Source organism: Podarcis erhardii, assembly GCF_964252035.2.
Source record: "Podarcis erhardii genome assembly, chromosome: Z".
Classification (NCBI taxonomy): domain Eukaryota; kingdom Metazoa; phylum Chordata; class Lepidosauria; order Squamata; family Lacertidae; genus Podarcis; species Podarcis erhardii.
Genome location: NC_138504.1, coordinates 12,295,385 through 12,319,894, shown reverse-complemented (window position 1 = coordinate 12,319,894; position 24,510 = coordinate 12,295,385). Strand labels below are relative to the sequence as shown.

General features: G+C 42.0%; 1 protein-coding gene across 2 annotated transcripts; it reads right to left on the bottom strand.

Moving 5' to 3' along the window:
• Nucleotides 1-2,576: 2,576 nt before the first annotated feature.
• Nucleotides 2,577-24,260, bottom strand: XIAP (X-linked inhibitor of apoptosis). Of its 2 annotated transcripts, none has more exons than XM_081848552.1 (7): nt 23,691-24,260; nt 14,297-15,213; nt 13,076-13,175; nt 12,138-12,213; nt 7,370-7,403; nt 6,325-6,525; nt 2,577-4,771 (listed from the first exon to the last, which is right to left on the bottom strand). In XM_081848552.1, the coding sequence occupies exons 2-7, from the start codon at nt 15,177-15,179 to the stop codon at nt 4,578-4,580; spliced, it is 1,488 nt and encodes a 495-aa protein (XP_081704678.1). In that variant the 5' UTR covers nt 15,180-15,213; nt 23,691-24,260; the 3' UTR covers nt 2,577-4,577. The 2 variants fall into 2 exon arrangements, with proteins under 2 accessions (XP_081704678.1, XP_081704679.1); XM_081848553.1 differs by lacking the exon at nt 23,691-24,260 and adding an exon at nt 23,412-23,669.
• Nucleotides 24,261-24,510: the final 250 nt, after the last annotated feature.

Here is a 24,510-nt window from a genome sequence, read left to right as displayed (position 1 = left end):
TAATAGAGAGCAGGCTGGTGGTGGAGTGCTGTATCTCTCCTCCGCTTCCAGCAGAGCATCAAATACAAGGCTGATATCTATGCTTATTTCAAACTTACTAGGCTCCTATTACTACTACTACTACTACTACTACTACTACTACTACTACTATACCACCCTTCATGTGAGGATCACAGGGCAGTTTACAATATAAAATAACAGGCCTGTGAGAAGAAGAATGTTTTTGCTTAGCACCTAAGGATCAAAGGGCAGTGAACACATAATGATTTGCAGCAGAAACAAACAATAGCCAAGCAGCCCTTTAAAGACTTATGCAGATAGGCAGGGACACACACACACTTTGGCTACATCCTCTCTTGATTCCTGTAACATGCTCTATGTGACAGCCACCTTGGAAAAGTGCACAGAAATTCCAACTTGCTCAAAGAGCTGCAGCCAGATTTTTGAAAGGGGATGGTTCTAGCGAGCATTCAACTTTCTTCTCATAATCGCTCTACTGGCTACCAGTCTGTTTCCAGGCAAAATTCAAAATGCTGGTTATGAGCTATGAAGCCCTATTTGGCTTGGGTCCAAGCTATCTGAACGCCCATATTCCCTCATATGAACCTACTTGGGTTTGGGGATATCTGGGGAAGAACCCTCTCTTGGTCCTGCCACCCTCACAGCCACCCTTGATAGGGATGTGGAAGAGGACCTTCTCAGTGGTTGCTCCCAGACTCTGGAACTCCCTCCCTGGAGAAGCTGAACTTACTTTCTCCTTATTGTCCTTCTGCCAGCAGACTTTTTGTTCCAAGAGCTTTTTGGGAACCTGAATGCTTTTAATGAAAGGGCTGGGGCTTTGTTGTTTTTACTGTCACTGGTTGGCATCAGTCTTTCTCAGGAGACAATGGAGGAGTGCACCTTTGGGGGTAAAGTCAAACCACTGGGAAAGTTACAGTACCTGTCATGGCTGGAAAGATGTTGAAGGAATGAATAAACTGGATCCTTGGGGAAATAATTTCCCATTGCTCTAGAAACAGATGGAGTAACTTGTTAAAAGTTCTGTGCGACACTGATAAGACTAGCCTATTCAAGCTGCAACCCTAGTCATACTAGCATGTAAGCAATCTCTACTGAATTCAGTGGGGCGTATTTCTGAGTAATGTATGGCTATTGTGACATGAACCAACGCTAGAAATTGTAACTTGTGATGTGTTCTGGAATATATGGGTAAATATCCTGACCTCCTAAAGCTTAATGTAAACCTCAGTACACTAATCCTGTGTTACCAGCAAAAATTAATTATCACCTCCGGTGGGAAAGAATGGCATTCTCCACAGACTACATAATCTTCCTCCAATGGTAAACTCATGAAACAGGAGAAATATAATATAACCAACGAGTCATTTCTTACCAGGGTCATCTCCTTTCAACTTCAAAATAGTAAATATACAGGAACTTGTAGGAAACAAACAATGATACTAAAAAATAAAGCTGTTATAATCCTCACTCATCCCTTCCCCATAAGGATACGTTGGCTCCAAATAATACTTAAATCCCCGATTCTCAAGGGTTGGGTAGTTCAAAGCTCCAGTGGAATTCCCTGCTTCATGCCTTGCTGGACACGGACCAAAGGGCTGAGAGGGATGCTGTAGTCTTGCAGGTTGAGTCTATTGAGAAGAGCAGAACTCCAGACCAAAGGTACAGACCTCTGATCCCTAACAGGTTCTGCTTTCTTTAGGACAGATATACCCATTCCACACCTTTCTTTAGGATAGTACAGGGATTCTTTTTACCCTCATGGTCAAGGTGTGCATGCTGCCCGATTTGCTACCGACTTTCATTGTAAGCTTGCTGCCTGAAAACAGCAGCTGTATATGCTGTCACTTCCATTTATTATGATAAACCAATCTTTCTTTATTCCTCTGGGGCAGTGGTCTTCAACTGGTGGGTTGGGACCAGTTGCGACCAGTGGGTCACAATCTGATTAAAGGGTATAATCAAGGTGCGGTGCAAGAGGAGCACTACCAGTATACAAATATATGGTAGAAGATTAAGAAATGAGTCCCCAAATGCATGTTTGGGTTAACAGTGGGTCCTGGGTCTGACAAGGCTGAAGATACCGTACCTGCTCTGGTGTGTGCAACATCTTTATGGGGCATAAGGATAAGAACAGAAACACATATTTATAGTGGATGCATGTTTTAACTCCAGTAAGATTCTAAACCTGTTAGGAGTGTGCCTAGGGATATACAAGAGTGTTGGAAACACGTATGGGTGTAGATTCACACCTTGTAGCACAGGTGTCTCTGATTCAGTGACTGCTAGCAATCACTGCTTTTATAGTATCATTCCATCATGAATTATTTCATGCCTAGTGAGACTTTGCTTTAAGCTGAAGCTCCTTCCACATTCCAAGCATTGATGTGGTTCTCCCCTGTATGAATTCTTTGATGGGAAGTGAGATGGTAACTCCAACTGAAGCACTAATATTCTCACCTCTACTGTATCCAAAGAATAAGAAGAGGAAGAGAAAAGACAGGAGTCGGACTTATTTGTGGTGTCCCTTATGAATGTGAGAAATAAATTTCAATATATAATATAAAATCACTTTATTAAAAATTGTCAGAGTTGAACTGCAAAATAGTACTAAGATTATATTACATGATTATACTACTTTTAAAAAAATATATCACCTGTCAAGACATTGGCATATATTTGCTCCACTCAATCCAGATGGTGGTGAACCATTATTTTATAGTTACAGATCAACAATATTTACAATCAAAACTCATTATACAGTTAGATCCCAAACCTATTTGTTTGCATAAGTGTGTTTCAATATTTTCGACAAAATATACATAGTTTAAAGCTGCTATCAATTGTAATAAAATTAAAAAATATATTTTAAAACAAAGTGAAAGAAGTGGAGAGGTGTATAAATGCTGTGGATATCCCTTTTGGATACAGATCATATTCTCATTATGATGCAAACACAAATGGATAAGAATGAAAGCTACAAAGATATAACCATCAGGATGGATAAATTACCAATGAAGGGTATAATTTAACTAGCAGTGCTGCTGCACAATATTAATTAATGTTGATACACTGTGTGCTCTTACACAAACTACAATAAACAACAGCATTAGGTTGACTGAGCTTAACCAATGTGAATCATATTCAAAACATGTGACTTGTAGATAACTCTAAAGTAAGTGGAAAACCAAATGTTATACAAAAGGCTGTTTGATTATTGCACATCTTGGAGGTATTTATCCTTTGGATTGTTTTCAGATCAACTAGCAAATACATTTAAAGCCTGTTCCACAATGCAGTTCCACAGAGCAGCAGGGCATGGTGCCCTACAGCTACTACAAAAACTTGCTGCCAGCCCTGGGGTTCAGAGACTTATCTGTGTCACCATGCTGCTCCTTCTAGCAACTTAAGGGAATGGTCCTAACAGTGTTTTAAATCAAGCCCAAATATTGCAATCCTATGCTTTTTTGTAACTCCCAATAAAGTCAACAGCATTTCCAAATACAGAACTTAGGCAGAACTGCAGCTGTAATGTTGCAGTTTAATGGAAAAAGCCCAAATCACATAGATTTATGCATGTAAGGTGTCACATATATTTTCAGTTAGTGTTCATGCAGATCTAACCATGATAGTAAGCATGATATATATAGATCTACAGAATGGCAAAATTCAACAAATCCATTTGCAAAGTCAACAAGAAAGAGACACCAGTAACAAATATAATAAGTGAGCTGGTGGAAGGGGAAACATAACCACCTGACATTTAACACTAGTAGATGTAAATATTTTGAAATACAAATTGTACAAAATAGGATTAATTTTCAACTATTTCCTTCAAATCACTGGAATAAGCCTTCTGACATATAGGAGAGGTTCCCCATCAGCAATTCAGCTCTCAACTGGAGACTAAAGAGTCATTAGAGTTAAAAACACCAACAAAAAGCTATTGTTCTGAAACTCCCCAAACATCCTAAAATGTCTAGACATAAAGCAACAACATAAATCATTTATGTACATGCATTATGAAAACTGAATGTTGTAGAGATATAATGTGCTTTCCATTTCTATGACAAAGACACATGAAGTGCAATCAGCTTGCCACTGCATCCTAAGCGATATAAAATAATGTCGATCTACCAATTCTCTCTGCCCTGGTGTGAAACATTCTTCAAACACTTTGCCATTCATGGGACAAAACTTTGGCTGGACCTCAGGGCAACTCTAACCTAGACCTTACTGGGGAAGTAAGCTTCTGCTTGAGCTGTATCCCTTCAGACTGCAGGTGGTGGTGGGTGACATAACTAAATATTGCCCTATATACCATCTCAGGACAGCTTTCTGATGCCTCTACATACATTGTGGCTCTCGGGGTCAGGCCATCAGGACTAAAGTGAGTCAAAGTACACACAATTTAGCAGCTACATAATTCATAGAGTAAATCAGTGCATTCAATTTAAGCTTAATTTCCTTTAAAACCATTTACATATTAACACTGCATATGCAGTCAATCTATTTCTGTAATGGTAGGAGTTTTCCAGTTGCATAGTATGATGCTTTTATTAATACATATATACCTTCTGCCTTTTTGTAATAACTGTGCAACACAAAGGACATTTGTCAACCGCTTCAGCACAGTCCTTACAAGCAACAAGATGTCCACAAGGAATGAGGACTACTGATATAGTTTTATCCATACAGATTTTGCAAAGCTTTTCTTCCTGCAAACTTCTTAATTTCTCTTCAGCACTGAGATCTAAGAAGGAAACAGAAAGTTACAAAAAATTCTTGAAATGTTTTCCCTCCTTAAACAAATATGACAACTATTGATAAAAAAATAGACAGCTGACAACTTAAATTAAGCTGATGTGGCATATTGGCCAAGAGTGCAAGTTGTGAACCTTTAATGAGCTGCAATTGTCCTCATTTACCAGGTTTTCTAGCCTCTGTCCCCAGTATATTGCCTTTCCTATTTTTGGGATGTCTATTAAAATTCCATTGGAATTTTACTAGAGTAGTCATCCTCAGTTTAAGTTTTGAACTGCTGACAATAAACTGTTCCTAAATCACTTTTTCTCACTTCTTTAACAAAAAGAACAGAGATCCAGTTGGCTTTTAGATCAGTGGAGGACAGACTCCTGTATCAAAGGGAAAATAACATAGCACCAGGTCAACTGTTTTTTGACCAACCTTTCAGCAAACAATAATTTTGTGTTTTGTTGCTACAGTCCATTTGAGAGCTTTTTTCCTTGCCTATTTCCTTGTTCTTTTCACTGAGATTGCTAATTTACAGCACGATCTTATCATGTCTATTCAGAAGGAACTCCAATTGAATTCAGCGGGGCTTACTCCCAGGTAAATGGAATTAGGATTGCAGCCTTAGCTATTGTTTGATTCTATGTTTAGAAGTCACCCTGAAAATTCTCTGGAAGACTGAGTGAAAGGTACATTAAATAAACAAAGCAACAACAAATTTACCCCCACATTATGAGGATAAAACTACCAGCCTAACTCTTTGGAGACTATGCAAAGTAATTTGGCATACAAAATGTTTTGTACACCTGCCAATTTATGTTTTTTAAAATAAATGAATAAATTTTGTTTTAAACTATAAAGCAAAAGTGGTAAAAATATTTGATTACCATCATGTTTGTAGAAACAAAGGAAAATTATCCAAAGATTACCAAAAAGTTAGGGGAATTATTCAACTGATCACCAATTTGTATGTCATCTTTCCATAGTCAAACCATACTAAGGTGGCTTACAACAGCAAAAAATAAACAACAGAAATGTATAATCCTTTAACAGTTACATATTATACATATATCAAAAACAATGAACTGATGAAAACATCTCGATAAATATACAATAAAATCAAGCAATCCTCAAGTAATACACAAGGTCTAACAATAAAAAATAAAAATGCATAATAGCAGCAAAAGTAATGCATCTCTAAAATTAAATCTTGACCCCCAGCTGGATCTTCCTAGACCAGCTGGGTCTTCCTAGACCAACATCAGAAGGAATGTTAAATGGAATAGCAGGACAAGTATTTTAAAAATGATAAATCAGTGAACACCAAGAGCATACCAAAAAAGAGATAGGAAACAGCTGTCAAAGTAGTCAGTCAATGGAGTAATGTGTAATAAAATGTTGGAAGGGTGCTGCTGCCCAAAATTCTGGTCACCAAAACCCCACTACGTGTATCCATGAGCAAACACTCTGCCCTCCAGCAAAAATATATCCCATCCAGAGCAACTTTTCTTGTTCTCAACTCCCATATATGCATTGGACATATACTGTGCTCACCTTTTTGCAAGGTGCTTTCCCAGGATGCACTAGGGTTATTATCTCTTTGGGCACTGATTAAGTCAGTGACCAATGTTTCAATAGATCTGTAGCCCTCTGCGGACAGATGGCATTTCCTTTCCACAGTGCTCCTAATTTCATCCAGGCTGAAACCCATGTGCATTGCATTCTGTACCAGCTGGTTCTGTAAAAGTTCCTCATCTGCAAAACCAGGAGATGAAAATATAATCAAAGCAAGGAAATTAACTGAGATAACAATACAGCAGGTGTCCTGATATACTGAATTACTTTAAAATACTTAATGGAAAACATGGTTTACAGTACAACTTATCATTGTTCAGATACATGTAAGATTAAAACCAGAATGATAAAGTTTCCTGAAGTGCAGGTAGAGCTCCTAGAGTGCCCTAATGGCTGAGCTCTAGTCCTGTGGCATGACACTTAGTTGACATGAGTCAAGCTGGCCCAAGAACTATACGATCTATGCTTTTTTTATGTGAGGACACTCAGGTCCAAATCCTTTGTTGGAAAGACTTTTCAAGCTCAGGGTGAGGCTATCTGCTAAATTTTCCTTCTGCTAGGTGCACATCACATCACAATTTCGTTCATCTTTTCAGACTCAAATTCTGAGGCTGCTCTATGCTATTTTTTCCAGATGTATTATTCCCAGGAACTCACACAGGAGCTGGCTCCTCTCTATTATCTTCTGCTTAAACTTGAGCAAGACTCATTCATTGCCTCTACCTGCCCTCCCTCTTCACCAAGTGTTCCTTGCCTGCAACATGGATTTGAGATTTCCTTTGGGACTAGAGAAGACTCCATTGCAGGAATGTAAAGTCTCTCTTCAAGGAGGAGAATCTTTCTATGCTTCAACCAGATTTTTATGGTAATGTTGACTGTGGTTTTGCCATCTCCCTTACAAATCCAAGGAGAGGAAGAGCACAAACAAATACAGGAAGTTTAGTTTACTGAAGACCTGGTGACCGTTGTTAGGCTTACTGATTTACAAACTAAGCAGGACAGTTACAAACAATTGTATCCATACCTGTAAAATGTGAAAACTTCTCTGCTTCCTCTATCTAAACAGAAACACTGACATTAGAAAGGATGTAATGAACTGTGAGCAGAACAGAAAACAACTGCTGGTGTTGTTCTGTAAAATCTTGTGCTAGAGCAGTTTATTACTATTATTATTATTTATTAAATTTCTGTACCACCCTTCATCCAAAGATCACAGGTTGGTTTACAATACAAAAACACAAAAATACAAACCACAGTTACAAACACAATACCTCCCCCCCCCCCCATTTACTTGCTACATTTAAATCAACCTTACCACCAAAGCACTCAATGTTTTAAAATCATGGCTTACAATCTAAGACATGTGGTACGAAAGAAAGAGAAATAAGCAAATTCAAGTACCAACTACATCTATTGTTAGGCAAGGAAGTCACACAGTGATCAGGAGGAATGGCTATTACAGGACTCAGTACTGAGAGTGAAATCACCTCTCCCTCTGAGAAGTTACTGTGTTTGGGAATGGTTCAGGGAGGGGTCAAATGGTAGTTTTTTTAAAAAAAAAACAGTGGAGAAGGGTGGATTGCACCAAGGGTGGATAAAATAATAATAATAATAATAATAATAATAATAATAATAATAATAATAATAATACAGTGGTGCCTCGCAAGACGAAAAGAATCTTCCGCGAGTCTCTTCGTCTTGCGGTTTTTTCGTCTTGAGAAGCAAGCCCATTAGCGGTTTAGCGGATTAGCGCTATTAGCGGCTTAACGGATCAGCTGATAAGCGGCTTAGTGGCTTAGCGGATCAGCTGATAAGCGGCTTAGTAGATCAGCTGATAAGTGGCTTAGCGGATCAGCTGATAAGCGGCTTAGCGGCTTAGTGGATCAGCTGATAAGCGGCTTAGCGCTTAGAAAAAAGGGGGGGGGAAACCCCCGCAGGAACTTGCAAGACATTTTCATCTTGCGAAGCAAGCCCATAGGAAATTCGTTTTGCGAAACGCCTCCAAAACGGAAAACCCTTTCATCTAGCGGGTTTTCCGTCTTGTGAGGCATTCGTCTTGCGGGGCACCACTGTAATAATATTTATTTATACCCTGCTGTCCCCAGCCAAGATTGGGCTCAGGGCAGCTAACAACCAATAATAAAAATGAGTTGAATGAATACAACTTAAAAACAAGATTAAAATACAACATTAAAATATTAAAACAATTAAAATGCAGCCTCATCACAGGAGGAGAAAGGAAAAAGAAAGAAGGGGGAGGGAATCAAATTGACTCCAAGCAAAGGCCAGGCGGAACAACTCTTTCTTACAGGCCCTGCAGAAAGAAATCAGATCCTGCAGGGCTCTAGTCTCATGAGACAGAGCGTTCCACCAGGCCGGAGCCAATGTTGAAAAAGTCCTGGCTCTGGATGAGGCTAATCTAACTTCCTTAGGGCCCGGGACCTCTAGAGTGTTGCTATTTATGGACATTAAGGTCCTCCGTGGGGCATACCGGGAGAGGCGGTCCCGTAAGTATGAGGGTCCTAGGCCGTGAAGGGCTTTAAAGGTCAAAACCAGCACCTTAACTCTGACCCTGTACTCCACCGGGAGCCAGTGCAGCTGGAAAAGCACTGGGTGAATATGCTCCCATGGCAGAGACCCCATGAGGAGCCTCGCTGCATCATTCTGACCCTGCTGGAGTTTCTGGGAAAGCTTCAAGGGCAGCCCCTGTGTAGAGCGAATTACAGTAGTCAATCCTGGATGTAACTGTCGCATGGATCACAGTGGCCAGGTCGGGGCGGGAAAAGTAAGGGACCAACTGCATGATGAGTCGAAGGTGGAAAAATGTCACCTTGGCTGTTGCTGTAACCTGCGCCTCCATGGAAAGGGTGGCGTCAAGGATTACACCTAAACTCTTAACGGAAGTCAATGGCACTAATTGGGCCCCCACAAGAGAAGGAAGTTGGTCCCTCATCCCCATACCATCCCGACCCAGCCAGAGGACCTCTGCCTTCGAAGGATTTAGTTTCAATCGGCTCCCACGAAACTATCCAGCCACAGCCTCTAAGCATCTGGTCACTGTGTCTGGGGCCGTCGGTGTGGCCATCCATCAGCAGATAGAGCTGAGTGTCATCAGCATATTGGTAACAACCCAGTCCAAAGCTCTGGACAATCTGGGCAAGGGGACGCATAAAGATGTTAAAAAGCATTGGGGAGAGGATTGCGCCCTGTGGCACTCCACACACCAAGGACTGGTGCAATGACATCTCCCTCTCTAGTGCCACCCTCTGTCCCCGACCAGAGATAAAAGAGCACAGCCATTTACGGGCTATGCCCTGTATCCCCACGTTGGTGAGGTGGTGGTCCAGAAGATCATGATCGACCATGTCAAGGGCTGCTGACAAATCTAAAAGAATCAGCAGTCCCAACCCGCCTCGATCCAGGTGTCTACAGAGATCATCTGTTAGGGCAACCAGAGCTGTCTCGGTCCCGAAACCAGGACAGAACCCGGACTGAAATGGATCTAAAGCCGATGTTTCCTCCAGAAACCTACCAAGCTGTTCAGCAACCGCTCTCTCAATTACCTTACCTTACCCAGATATGGAAGATTTGAAACTGGGCGGTAATTGGATAGGTCTAAAGGATCTAGAGAATTTTTCTTTAAGAGTGGACACACCGCTGCTTCCTTCAGCTCCCCTGGGAATGTCCACATGCCAAGGGACAAATTGATAATTTCAACCAGGAGGTTCCGCACAACATCTGGGCATGCCCTAATCAGCCAAGATGGGCACGGATCAAGGAGGCAGGTGGTGGGCCTACCAGCTTGGAGGAATCTATTCACATCAGCAGGGAGTATCCGATCGAAATGGTCCAACACTGGACCTGAAGACAGTCAAGGGGCCTCCAGTTCTGTCACTGTAACTAAATTGGCAGGGAGGTCACGGCGGAACAGCAGGACTTTCTCCACAAAAAAGCTTGCAAATGCCTCACAGCTGTGGGTCGAATTTGTGCTTAAATTTGGCTGTCTTCCTAAGGATGTTATTGACCTAATTATTCTAAAAAGTTGTGCCGGGCGAGAGCTAGTGGATGCAATGGAAGCTGCGAAGTAAGATTTCTTAGCAGCTGTCATAGCCATCTCATAGGTTTTCATAAGCGTCCTATAAGACGTTCTTGAAGCTCTGTCACGAGTCCGTCGCCATACTTGCTCTAGCCGTCTGAGATCCCGCTTCATTTTCCAAAGCTCCTCAGTAAACCAAGGGGCTTGGTTTCGACGGGGTTGCAGAGGGCGCTTAAGCGTGATCTCATCAATGGCCGCCAAGAGCCGGTTATTCCAGTCCTCGACAAGGTCATCTAATGAGTCGCCAGGTGGAACAGGGTCCCGCAAGGCCTGGCGGAATCTATCAGGATCCATCAGCCTTTGCGGGCGAGCCCAAATAGGTTCGCCACCCGAGCAGGGGAGGAGCAGGAAGTCAATCTTGGCTTTCAGAGCGTAGTGATCAGACCATGGCACTTCCACAGAGTGGAGAATGATCACATCTATGCCAGCACCAAAGATCAGATCCAGCGTGTGGCCTGCTTGTTGAGTGGGGCCCGAAACAAACTGGGAGAGCCTTAGTGTTGCCATGGAAGTCACTAGGTGGCGTGGATGTGATCCAAAGCAAGGTGTGATCAGGAGGTAATTTCTGCATGTAGAAGGGCACATTTGTATTCAACCCAAGGGGGTAGAGGTACATGAAATAGACTATTGGTTGAGTTCAACTCAGGGAATACCTACTGAAATTAATGGACCTATGCTAGTCATGTCCATTAATTTCAGTGGGTCTACTCAAAGTCTGACTATATTGGATGCAGCCCCATTTGTCAATCTGTAAATTGTAATCTTCAGGCTGAAGGAACGACCAGTGCTATTTTTAATAATTTTGTACGTTCATAGATAATCATAGTCTAGTAATATTACATTGAAGCCCTAAAAACAATAATTTTAAAGTAGTATTGCGATTTACACAAGCCCATTTTTTTAAAAAAAATTTGAGCAAGTAAATTACTCTGCTGAGAACAGCATGTATTCTGGACCAATAGTTCTAAATGGAGTCTTATGCTCATTTACTATCCATGTTTTCCCCATCATCATCATCATCATCATCATCAACATCATTTTGCTTCCACTGCCACTGCCACTGCCTGACAGGAACCACCACCAGAAGCAACAACAACAGCAGCAGCAGCAGCAACAGAAGCAGCAGCTGAGCAAGATTAAGGACATGGAGGTGGAAGTTGGAGGTGTTGTCAGTTCCTAAAGACTCCAGTCTCCACTTTGCCTCATTCCCAAATGGAGCACAAACCCTGGGTAAGCACCTGGAACCCCTGGAATCTCACACCGAAACAGCATTGTTAATTTTTACATTTTTATAGGGATGATTTTTTCTTTTCATTTCATTTATCTATGTGGATTTTTGTTTATTTGTTTTTCTGGTGGCAAATCACTTTCAGTTGTTTTTGGTAAAAGAAACCAACTAATAAATAATAATAATAATAATAATAATAATAATAATAATAATAAAATTAAGTAACTTGAACGCAGCATATAGTAATTAACCTTTACAACAACATATGGAAGCACCATCTGTTCACACATAGGCAGCTGGAGAAAGATGGCAAGATAGTAACCAAAGCCCTTTTATTCATTTGACTGGTTCAGTGAATTTATAGTTCAAAATTACATTTATCTTAAAATAGATTTTCAATGGAGGTATCCAGAAAGCATGGTTCCTGGGGGCAGGAGGGTAGGGAGAGTGGAGAAGATACACACTTACTGTAGAATCCTGTTGTGGTGTTAAATGAATGTTATTCACAAAGTCTTGCCCCTTTTCTTCTACCAGGTATTTGCACCTAGATGGAAAATATTTGAACTAAATAAAATTGATATTACCTAAAACAGTCACATGGAAGAATGCACTTATAGTGAATCTGGAAGAACACAGTAGCCTATGAAAAAATGTTCTTAATATGTTATGGAAGTGGAAGTTGACATAATTTCTTAAAATGTACACTGATCAGATTATATGGAAGTTAAAAACCAAATTACTGCTTTAAATCATTGACAGGTGCAGTGAGTGACTGATCTGGAAACAACAAACAATCTCCCGTCCTACCATGTTATATTCCATCTTTTAATTTGCTTGCTAACAGTACAGCTCTCTTTTCACCATTTCCCCAGAAAGAAGAGGCTTTGGGAGCATCAATCACAGATCCTGTTTACCAACATAAACAGTGAGGTCTCTGTTGGTCTGTTTCCATTCCATCATAGGGAGAGGGACAGTGCAGAGAGCAATCACCAAAACTTGCCCAGGATTCAGAAGCCCTAGAGATCCAATTTCTTCCAACTGCATCTCCCACATAACTTTGCCTCCGAGCTGACAGACAGAACAACTCTTTCTGAGATGGCCTCCCTTTCCTACCAGGCTGCTGTCTGGAATGTCTCCGCACCCCTCCCCCCAAAAAAATGTTAAGGGAAATATTAAAGAATAGATTGGTGAGAAGCTTGCAAAGGAGGTCACAGAGCAGCTGGTTTAAATTCCAACATCACAGACCACTTTACAAACAGGTAATCTACATTTGCAGAGTCTCCTGAAAATGGAATGGAACCACGTGAAGAGTACTTATTAACATAAGTATACAATGTACAGTATGTATATATAGACACTAGCACAGATAACAGATAATACACATAGGGAGAAATGAAGTGCCTCACCCAGGAAACCATTTTGCATGCTGCTCCCAAGGATCTTCATCTGTCTTCCACTCCTGTAATCCACCACCACAGTGAAAGCATGCAACGTTATCACCATTACCTGTGGAGAAGTAGGAATATATTCATGTATAAGCTCTTAATAAAATCTGCCTCTGCAAATATTTATTTGAATGGAATGAAAGCTTATTATGCCAGGTGCCAGGTGAGCAGTCCTGGAGAAAATGATCCAAAATGGGGGCAAGTTTTGCCCTAATTAAATAAACTGTTTTCAGGCCTTTTCACCTTCACCTTCCACATTAATCTGTCTAGCATGCTTGCGCTGCAGACTCTGGAGTGTCTGGGGTGCACATTCAGTTTACGTGGGGTGCTGGTGATCATGCCTCTCAACTGCCTCAGATGAACTAGTGTGTGCCCCAAGACACATATGCACCCATTGCAGCAGGTAAGTTGAGGTAGAAAAGCTGTATCTTAAAAGGAAACTTATCTATCATTCCTTATCTTTTCTCTTAGAACCCCCTATTTTATTTTCAAGTGGCTAGGCAACACTTTTCTAGGCAACACAAATTAACATACAGATATTCACATTTTTCTGGGGTGGAACCAAAGTTCAGCACAAATGAACTGTGCATCACTAAAAACCATCATGTCCATATTTATGTCCCACCACATCATTTAAGGTAGCCTATTAAATTCTCCTATGCAGCGTAAGACTTTTACATTCAAATTGACTTTTGGTTTCTAAGAACAGGCCAACTGTAAATTTCTGTCATTAACATATTTTTAACTATCCCAAGTTCTTGGGATGGGGTGAATTTTAAGTAAGTTGGAAGAAAAAGAATCTGCACTAAATCAAATGCAGTACATGAAAAGTATATCCTCTCCAATGCAAAGGACATAATAATAATAATGCGCTTGAACAAATATTTCATTTGAAGATTATTTAGCACAAAAAACAAAAACAGTGACTCAGTTGTTTGAATTATTTAAAAAGCACCAAATTTAGAATTACACACTAGTGTTAACATGTTAACAAGAGTTAGTCAAACTTGGTGCTCTAAAAAACAGTAAGAGAACTGAAAAAGGCCACTGCTTTTAATTCTATCATTTTGCTAATTTTATTAAGAGCTCATTGAAACCATGTTAGGCACTACTAATCATATAATGTCGTTTTCCCCCTTGAGGGATAGCAATACAAACTTTGAAGCTCTGTATTCAGCTTACCTAGGCTATAAAAGCCTGCTTGGGCAAGTTGCTCCTTGCTAACCAAATACCTCCATGTCGCAAATGTCTTGATTCGGTTCTCATAATCTGCCATAGATGGAGTTTGGGGAAGGTCAGCATTATGTATGTCACTTCTATCCAGGCTGGTATCACCAGATTGATTTGAAACACTTCCAACATTTCCCACATCGTGGCCGAGGACAAAAAAACACCTAGGGAAGTGGCGTCTGTGCTCTGACCAAGCACGATCAGAAGGTTCCCAGTTTTTCAGTTTTCCTCCACAGCAGAAACATTCAACTTCATCACCAGTGCCAGTGTAATAGAGTCCAGCATGGGCCAGCTCTTTCGGAGTGATAAGAGTATGGGAGGGCCAGTTGTGAAAAGATCTCAGCCTGGCTTCTTCACTACACATGGCAGGATTTCTGGGGTACAGAGAACCAGAGAGATCTACTACTTGCCCACTTCTCAAAAGATAATCTGCATAGAGATCAGAGGATGGATCAAGAGGGGGCTGGGGAGAGTCAGCTGCAAGGCTGATTTCAGTTCTGTGTGAACAGTTTGGGAAAACAGAATGTGTATCATTCTTCAGAATCTTAACAGCATTAATAAACTTGCAGCTTGGAGAAACAGTTCTATGTCTTCCAACTGCCGAGTCCCCATTTTGCCATCCTTCAATGACTGCATGACAACTAAAACACTTTACTTTGTCTCCCTCTCCAGTGTAGAAGAAACCAGCTTGGGCTAGGGTTGAGGAGGAGATAGGACAGTGACTTGGAAAATTGGTAAATGTTTGTAGTCTGGAGCATTCTTTAGCAAGATCTTGGTCAGGATCATCCTCTGGAGTGGCACGAGCTTCACAGTTATCTGGTCCATTACATGTCATCCCTCCTTCAAGAAAAGGGTTTTCAAGCGTTTTCCTAAATAAGAAGACATTTAAGTTTAGAATTCTAAAGGTATGAAATTTAATACTTAACTTTTATATGGGTTTTTGAGAGTTCAAAGTGCTTCATATTCAGAGTAGACATGACGACCTCCAGATGTTGGACTCAAACTCCCATTGACTCCAGCCACCATCATGGTCAATAGCCAGGGATCATGAGAGTTGTAGTTCAATAACCTCTGGAGGGTACCACACTGGCTACCTCAGATCCAGCTGTAATCCTTAAAACAAACCTATAAACGTCTCCATTATTACCTTCTATTTTAGAGATTGCAGCTAAGTATCACTCCTGATGCCCTATCATAGCTGTCAACCTTCCCTTTTTTGGTGGGAAATTCCCTTATTCCAGAGCCGTTTCCCGCTGCTATCCCGGATTGTTAGATATCCTGAAGACTGTCCCCAGGACAGGTGAGGCGGCTGATCCCTTATTTTTGAGGCTGCTGATCCCTTATTTTCAAATCTGAAAGTTGACAGCTATGTGCCCGATTTGTGTGAGTTGATTCACTTCCCTAAGGACTAACCTGTTTGTTTTATGCAGAATGTAGAAAGGTATGTCTTGTAGATAACAGCATATACCAGGCTTCCTCAACCTTGGCCCTCCACATGTTTTTGGCCTACAACTCCCACGATCCCTAGCTAGCAGGACCAGTGGTCAGGGATGATTGGAACTGTAGTCTCAAAACATCTGGAGGGCCAAAGCTGAGGAAGCCTGGCATATACCAACATAATGTAAGGTGGTGAATGAACCCTTAACGTTCAGTGAGTAGTTGAGACTACAGGCAGTGACTGTTTTAGGTGTGTCTGGTATGTGTGTGACTGCTTGCATCATGCCAGAACTGAACTGCAAATGTCACAAAAAGGGGCAGAATTGGGTCTATGCAGGCTTTTTCAATGGTGTTTCAAATTCAGTGGTACCTCGGTCTATGAACAGCCCTGTTAATGAATTCGTTTTACGAACCCCGCAGAACCAGAAGTAGGTGTTCTGGTTAGCTTTACCTCGGTCTACGAATGGAAGCTGAATGGTGGAAGGGCACCGGCGGTGGGAGGCCTCATTAGGGAAAGCGCGCCTCAGTTTAAGAACGGCTTTGGTTTAAGAATGGACTTCCGGAACGGATTAAGTTCATAAACCGAGGTACCACTGTATATGTGATTTCACTGAAATGTAACCCCCACGTAAATTGGGGGTTACCTGTACTTAGGTAACTGATGAGATTCCTTGACTGCTAAAAGCCTTTCTCAGAAGTAGAAATATATGTTGTCGCACTCTTGAAGAAATAGAAAACACCAACAAGTAATCACTTGCTGTTACAGTGTAGGGCTGATCTTCAAGAACTTAACAGTTTCTTAGGTTTATGTGACACTTCTGGTTAAGCCTTAATTCAGATACTATAAATTCAAGGTAGGCTCTGACACACCATTCACTGTGTTATCTTTAAACAGCTGTTAAATACATTTGTTAAAATGATTTATTTGAATGTTAAATCTGGACCAGCATAATGAGATTTGAAAATAAACACTGAGTCTATCATAGCTTCTTTACTTGCAAACCTAATGAGGGGATTACGATATACGATATCTTTATTGTCACTGTCCCACGCAGAACAATGAAATTGAAAAACTACATAAAGCATTCAAAAACCCCTAAAAACTCAGAAACCCCATTTTAAAATACACTTTACTATAGAGACCCCTTATGCTGCGTTTAGAACCAGAATTGCATTTGCGTAGAAACTGTTTCTCAGGCAGCTAGTCCTGGCCTTAATAACCCTATACCTTCTTCCAGAAGGCAGAAGCTGAAAGAGATCATTTCTGGGGTGCGCACTATCCTGCGCTATCTCTGCCGCTTTCTTATGGCACCTGACAGCATAGATTTGATCTAAGGTGGGAAGAGTGCACCCAATTATTCACAACCCTGGACAGCACTGTTTTTTCCCTGGCCGTGCAGCTCCCAAACCACACACACAGACCATAATACACTCTCCACAGTGCAATGGTAAAATGCCATCAACAGGTCCTTTGAGAGATTGTTTTTGCAGAGGATTCTCAGAAAATATAACCTCTGCTGTGCTCTATTCATCAGGTCTTTGCTGTTTTCTCCCCAGGTTAGGTCATCTCTCAACTCCATTCCCAGAAATCGAAACACCAAGACCTGTTCCACACACTTCCCCTCAATAATAAGTGGCTGAATATTCAGTTTACATTTCCTAAAGTCCACGATGATCTCCTTTGTTTTCTTTAAGTTAAGGAGTAAGTTGTTTTTCCTGCACCACTCCCTCAACTGCTCAACTTCCTTCCTATAGGCCGCCTCCCTCTCTCCAGCCGTGATTAAACCAACCACCGCTGTATCATCTGCGAACTTAATGATCTTATTACTGGGGTATTTGGGGGCACAGTCAGCTGTACAGAGTGCATATAAAAGTGGGCTCAACACGCCCCCCTGCGGCGTCCCCGTATTCGTGATGAGATCTGCAGAGACGTGGGAACCCAACCTGACCCTTTGGGAACGGTTTGATAGAAAATCTAATATCCACCTGCACAAGCATGGTGGAAGTCCCAAGCCTAATAATTTGGGCACCAATCTATGCGGAAGAATAGTATTAAATGAGGCTTCTGGGTTGACGCCTCCGGCAATGGCGGAGCTCCTCCGATCGGGAGGAACTTGCTCCGTGGAAAGTAGGGTCTGAACCGCCACGGCGAAGGCGGAGACCCACTGAAATCACAGGCGGAAGAAGCTTGTGAACCTGGGATTCGGCTGGCACCTTTTGCGCCTCCCCTACTCGCGGGGAAACCCTGTTTTGGGGATCCGGAGCGACGTGGGGTGAGCGGCGCGGTGCTTTGAATCGACTGCTTCTTTCACGGAGTGAAGCCGCATTGCTGTTGCCGGAGAGCGCTGACTTTTTCCTGTGGACAATTGGACTTTAAACAACAACCCGTGAATAGAATGGAAAAATGGATCTTTAAATACCTTAATTTGGCATCGAAACGGGAAGATTTTAAACAGGAAGTCCGCCTTTCTCTTTTGTAAATAGATTGGAGCAAAGACGTTACAAGCTAAAGTCTTGGAAAGCCTTTGGCAAAGGATTACATTTCCATCGGTTAAAATTATCAAACCCCCCCTTGGAAGCAGGAGAAGGGGGGGGATTTTGGACCTAGCAAGCCTGCAGGAGAGAGTGAAAAATCAAATTACCACTGCTCTGAACCTGGAAACGGGCTGCCAAAAAAAAAAGAGGGGGGGGACGTTTGGGGAGAGTTCATTGACTGTAAACAGAACGTATTTGACAGCTAGCTGAATAAGAGAAAGATACTGTTTCCATTGTCCCCTTCTGCGTTTAAAAAGGAGGAAAGTAACTGAAAATTGAAACTAACTTTATTGCTTGAGTTGTGCTTGAAAGGATTGATACAAGTGGAACTGTTTCCCTCTAGAGGGAGCTTTTGAAACTGTTACAGGAGTGTAACTGAGGAATCTCCAGCTGTAGGATAAGAAATTGTGGGAACCAGGGATTGACCTTGGACCATTTAAAAATGTTGACAGGAGAAGCCATAGTGACCGCATTATGTAAGATAAGCTATTCGCTGGAACAGCTTCATAAGAAGATAAATTATTTGACCACTAAAACTGACAACTTGGGACAAAAAGCGATTAATTTGAGTCAAAAAGTGAGCACCAACACAGAAATTACTCAGGACTTGGTACAGGAATCTACTCTGGCAGGACAAACTGTGGAGGAGAAGGAGAAAGCTGTTGTTGTCGAACCTAAAGTAATACAAGTGGGATCCTTAGCCCTACAGAAGCAAATTGAGGACTATAAGTTGAGGCCTTTTATGATTGAATCTAGAAAAAGTCAGATTTTGAGGATCGGAGACTGGCTTGGACTGGAGAAGGAAAGTTGGAAAGATCCCTCTATGCAGGGATTAATGGACTTTTGGGATATGGACTTGGGTCAGGAGGAGATTGAAGTTCTGGGGGCCTTTGGATTTGGAGGAAGCTTGAAACATGTTTTGAAATGCTTTATGGATCTTAACTTTAATTATGGAAATTTGGATGACCTGTCGAGAAGGAACAAAAGCATTGTTAGGTTGGAGTCTCCCCGAGACCTGCTCTTTAGCATTAAAGAATATGAAGAAGACCTGCAGAAGGGACTTGGAAAAGAGTTAAGAGCCTCGGACATAAGATCTCCAGGTTGATGGACTATATGGAATTGACGGAAAGGACTGGCAGAATCCGAGACCAGGGAGAAGAGATGGTGGAAGAAGATTGGAAAATGTAAAGTTTATTTATAGAAACACTGTAAAATTAATGAGTGATAGAAAAATGTTGGAATGAAATTTTATGGCCTTAGCAGAAATGTTATAAGGAGTTAAGCATATATAAGTATTCTAGTCTTAATGGAAAATAAGGTTAAAAATATGTTAAGATATTTATAGTATGACAGAAAATAGAGAAAGATGAAAAGGATTTGCTAAAATAATTAACAGAAGTGGAACACAAAAAGGGAGGTGAGAGGAGGTCGATGAAACAAGGGAATGAAAAATAGAGTATGGGAAAGGTGTGATGTATGTTTTTAAATTGTTTTTGTTTTTTTATTTTGTTTAGGGTTAGGGTTAGGGATAAGGTTTTGTTTACTTTAATGTGTTTAGTTAGGCTGTGTATTGTATTGCTCCCCCCCTTTGTTTTTTTCTTCCTTGTGTTTTTTCTCTCTCTCTTCTTTTCCAATTTTGTAAGCTCTAAAAGTAATAAATATCTTTTTTTTAAAAAAAGAATAGTATTAAATGCAAAACTAAAGTCTACAAATAATAGTCTCGCATAGTTACCTTAAACTTTTCAAAAGAAAATATTACTAAAGGAAGTCAAATATGAAATGTGTATTTAAAACAGCATAATTAACAAGAGAACAAAGTATTATCATATGTATAGAACATATTTGCAGCTGTTGCTGCTAATGCTGCCAATGGTGGCTCATGGCGACTGGCGGCTGTGGAAGCTCAGGCTTGATGGCCTGGTTCTGCACTTAAGAGACTACCAAGATGGCCTTTGGCCTCTTCAGCAGTCTCAGCTTTTGTAGCTGGAGTCAATCAGGGCCCTTCACTCTCAGGCCAGGTGGGAAAAGCCAAGATGGTTTCCAAATACTTTCCAAATATTCAGCCTGCACCCTTAGTAGGAATGAATCCCAACAACTTTAATGGGACTAATTTTTGAGAGGATTGAGCTCTTAGTTAATAATTGCTCCTTCTAGCCTTCAGGTAGCTTACCTCAATATTTGTTATTGACATAAATAGGTCTAACCTGCAAATTTCTAATAAAAATATTTTGAATTCTTCTAAAATGCCATCAGCAGCTGTAGCTTTTGCTAGCATATGCATTGAAATTAGATAGTACAGGTGCTGACTTAACCTGTGGGCACTTTTCTAATTAAAACATTAATTAACTAATTAAACATGTGGGATCCTAAATAGTTTAATCTGGTGTTTCCTAAACCTGGGTCTCCAGCTGTTTTTTGAACTATCACTCCCATCATCCCTAGTTAGCAAGACCAGTGGTCAGGGATGATGGGAACTGTATTCCAAAAGTACCTGGAGACCCAAGTTTCGGAAACACTGGGTTAACCAGTGAGAAAGTCCTATTAAACACAACTGGACTTCCTTCGGGGTATACATGCATAGAATAGCCCTGTCAATGGTGCTAGCTTAATGGCTTTATTGTTCCAGCTCGTCTAGTTTTATAAATTGGACACTGCCTTGGGCAACTTGCAGCTGAAAAGCAAATGATAAACTTTATACATAAATAAATAATTTGGTTTACACAGGTAACACAAATATGGCACAAGATTTTTCTGAAATCATTATGTCTACAAAATTTCTGGAAGAAAGAGGAGCAAAGACAAATACACACCTGACCTCTGTTTTAAAATTTTAAGAAAGCATACTACACATACTTTTTCATTAGTGTCTTTCAAATATTGCAGTGATGTGCCATCCACAGGAAAAAATGTTCAAAAATTGTTTACTGATGCATTTTACTTTTCTGCAGCTGTGTGTGCATAATTTCTCGGCAAATTAAAAGCTTTGGTCATGGTGGACATGTTACAAATGAGAGATTTTAAACAGCATTCAAATACTAAAGTTGTTGGTGGGCATTATCAGAGACATCCAGTTATTTCCTTCACTCAATATATCAAATTTAACATCGCATGCACCAATAGCAACCTCAATTACTTCAGCTGCTTTATTCACTCTTTCACATGGTTGACAAGATGTACGATGCCCATCAGTTGCCGGTTGTCACAAGAGTCAAGTATCTTAGGCCTCGATTCAAAATCGCAACCCACCTCTCAATCACATGACATCAATATGGCATCACCTTATTGACAGGTGGGTTGTTGACAGGTGGGTTGTCTGGCTCATCTGTCAAAATCCCTTGTGAGGAGTTTCCAAGCACTTGACCTGACAGCCACTTTTCGGAAGCACATGGCATAGGGCTGGCAAAGAGCTTCTTTCTCTCACCCATGGGGGTGTGGGTAGAGAAGCATCATGTAGGAGTTCCTCTTAACAAAATGCTGCTGGAGCAAGGTGCACTCTCACCATGGAACTACATCTTGCTCCAAGTAAAGAAACAATTATCAGCTCACTTTAAGCACTGGATTGTTCCTTTTAAATATTATATTTATCCACCCCACAGCAGACCAGACATTATAGATGGGTGTGCTTTGGGGAAAACAGTATTGTAGGTCTAGTCTGGCCCATAGGTCAGGAGTTCCCCACTCCTGGTTAAGAGCTGTGTGAAGAAGAACAGAGATAGCTCAGTCACTAGAGCATGAGACTCCTAATGACAGGTTCATGTTCGGCAAAAGATTCCAGCATTGCAGGGAGTTGGACTAGATGGCCCTTTTAGTCCCTTCCAACTCTACAATTCTGTGTTTCTGTCTGTCCTGAATCTTCTACAATTAAGCTTCATCAGATGACCCAGGTCCTCGTATTATGAGACAAGGAGAAAAATCTTTTTTTGCACCATGCATAATTCTATAACTTCCATTGTGTGCCCTCTTAGTTGCCTTTTCTCCTAAGCTAAAAAGCCCCAAATGTTGTAAACCTGTTCCTACCTGGAGCTAGGCATGCTCCCACTAGCTATCAGCTGATGAGCGATGGGAGCATGTCATGCTCCAGCATTATCATTCCTGATCACTGGCCATGCTGATTGGGGCCGACAAAACATATGGCTGGTCACAGGTTCCCCACCCCTCTGCAAAGGAATGGAAGTTATTTTTTCCCATGCTTTGACAGATTTGAGTGGTGAAGAAAAATTAAGCTGCATTTTCCAAACAACTTATTTAAAAACCTGAGCAATTTGAGTGGTGAAGAAAAATTAGCTAAGCTGCATTTTCCAAACAACTTATTTAAAAACCTGAGCAATTACATGCCGGGTAATCGACATTCCTGTTGTACTATAGGAAGAAAAGGATTCGGGTTGCATTATCAAAGGAGAATTCAGCATCAGAAGTTTGTCATGTGTATAGGTGTGTCCAGCAGCCACACCCAACCATCTTGGTTCCCAGGGGGCACTGTTTCTTTGCATACTACAAGGAAACATCTTGCTTTTATCCTGCACAGCTTTTATTCCACGTGTCAAAACCGAGCAAGCCACCTAAGAAGCAGAAGCCAAAGAAAACATGACATGCATGTGGCAGTGCCACCACCCAGCTACCTGTCATCTTCAGCATGAGGGAAGCAATTGTGGAATAATAATAATAAAAAAAACCCCGAGATTACTGCAGCTACTCTGCTCTCATAACACCCTTTTCCAGGAAAGTAGCGGGGTGGGGTGGGGGATGTGCTCGAGATAGCACACTCTCCTCCCTCCACATATGCACACACTCAAGTCTTACAGGATAAAGGCTGCAGGAGTGCAAAAGTGAAGTTACACACTCACAGTCCCACAGATCTGTGGGGTAAGGTGGAGAAGCAAGGAGGGAACTGTCCAAATTGGGGGTTGTGTGTGGGACACCCGCACACAGGGCCAGTACATGGCATTTTGGCACATGAGGCGAACCTCAAAACGCCCCTCCTTCCTGATAGGCAAGCAATAATCTGCATCGGGGGCGGGGTGGGAAGGTGGGAAGAAAGATCCACATAGGCATCTGCCGCCCCTGTGCATCCTGCTGCCTGAGGCAACCGACTCACCTTGCTTCATGGGGTGGGCCGCCCCTACCCACGCCAATCCTATTGAAAGGGGGCTGAAATCGTGAGAGGGTGGGCCAAGTTACTCCCTCTTGAGTCTTCCCCAAGGCCACCTCCTCTGCATTTGCTTATTATAGCAAGAGGTGCGGCTTTGGCGGCCCCGCTCCAGAAATTAGGGGTTCGCCACCTTTCCTCGCTTAGCCACTGACCCTAGCCTCGGGCGCTTCACCCCGCCCGTTTCGCCGAGGAAGGCCATGCCTGGCCCCGCAACGTAGGCCTTACCTTTGGACTCGCGAGGCCAAGCGGCTCCTGTGACTCGAGAAACCGTCAGCTGCCTCAGAGAGGGGCGGGGAAAATGGCGGCGGCTCCCCTTCGTCTCCTCAGAAGAGCGGCCGGGCGCGGGCGGATGCGCCACCCAGCGGCCTCGGCGAGGAGCCGCGATGCCGGGCGAAGCGCCTCGCGGAAGAGCGGCACCTGGCGGGACTCAGATGCCAGGGCGGGAAGCGTAGCCGCGGGGAAATGCGGTGGAGGCCACGGGCGGACTACAATTCCCGTCAGTCCCCAAGCGCTGCGCCGCCAGTGACCAGCGGTGATGGGAATTGTAGTCAGGTCCCCATCCCCTGCCTTGGTTGGCGGTGCGCTGCGCTCTTTTGTAACAGACAGCGACTCAAAATCGAGCAGGATGTCATATAGGATCAGCTTGCCTATGTTGGTTTATTGGTGTGTTTGCGGACTGCATTTCCATGAAAAAGGAGAAAAAAGGGAAATGAAGGAAGGAGGCACGTCGCCATAAGCAATGGCAATAAAAGAATTGTGGCTGCGATCTAAAAATATATATTACCTACGAAAATATCAACAACTTTCGGGATGTCCTGATTTCTGAAATATGACAACCCCTACATTAGTAAATGTATGCTCAGGCAGAACTCTTCCATCCCACGTATCGTGTTTTCCATCACTCAAGGTCACTTAGTGGATTTGTGTGGAGGGACCTTGAGCCCCCGCAGTGTTTTGCCCTTGGTTAGTTAAGTATTTTTATTATTTACTTGATTTAGAGGACACACCTGCCTCCCCGCCCCCCTGGCTTTGCCCATGTTAAGTG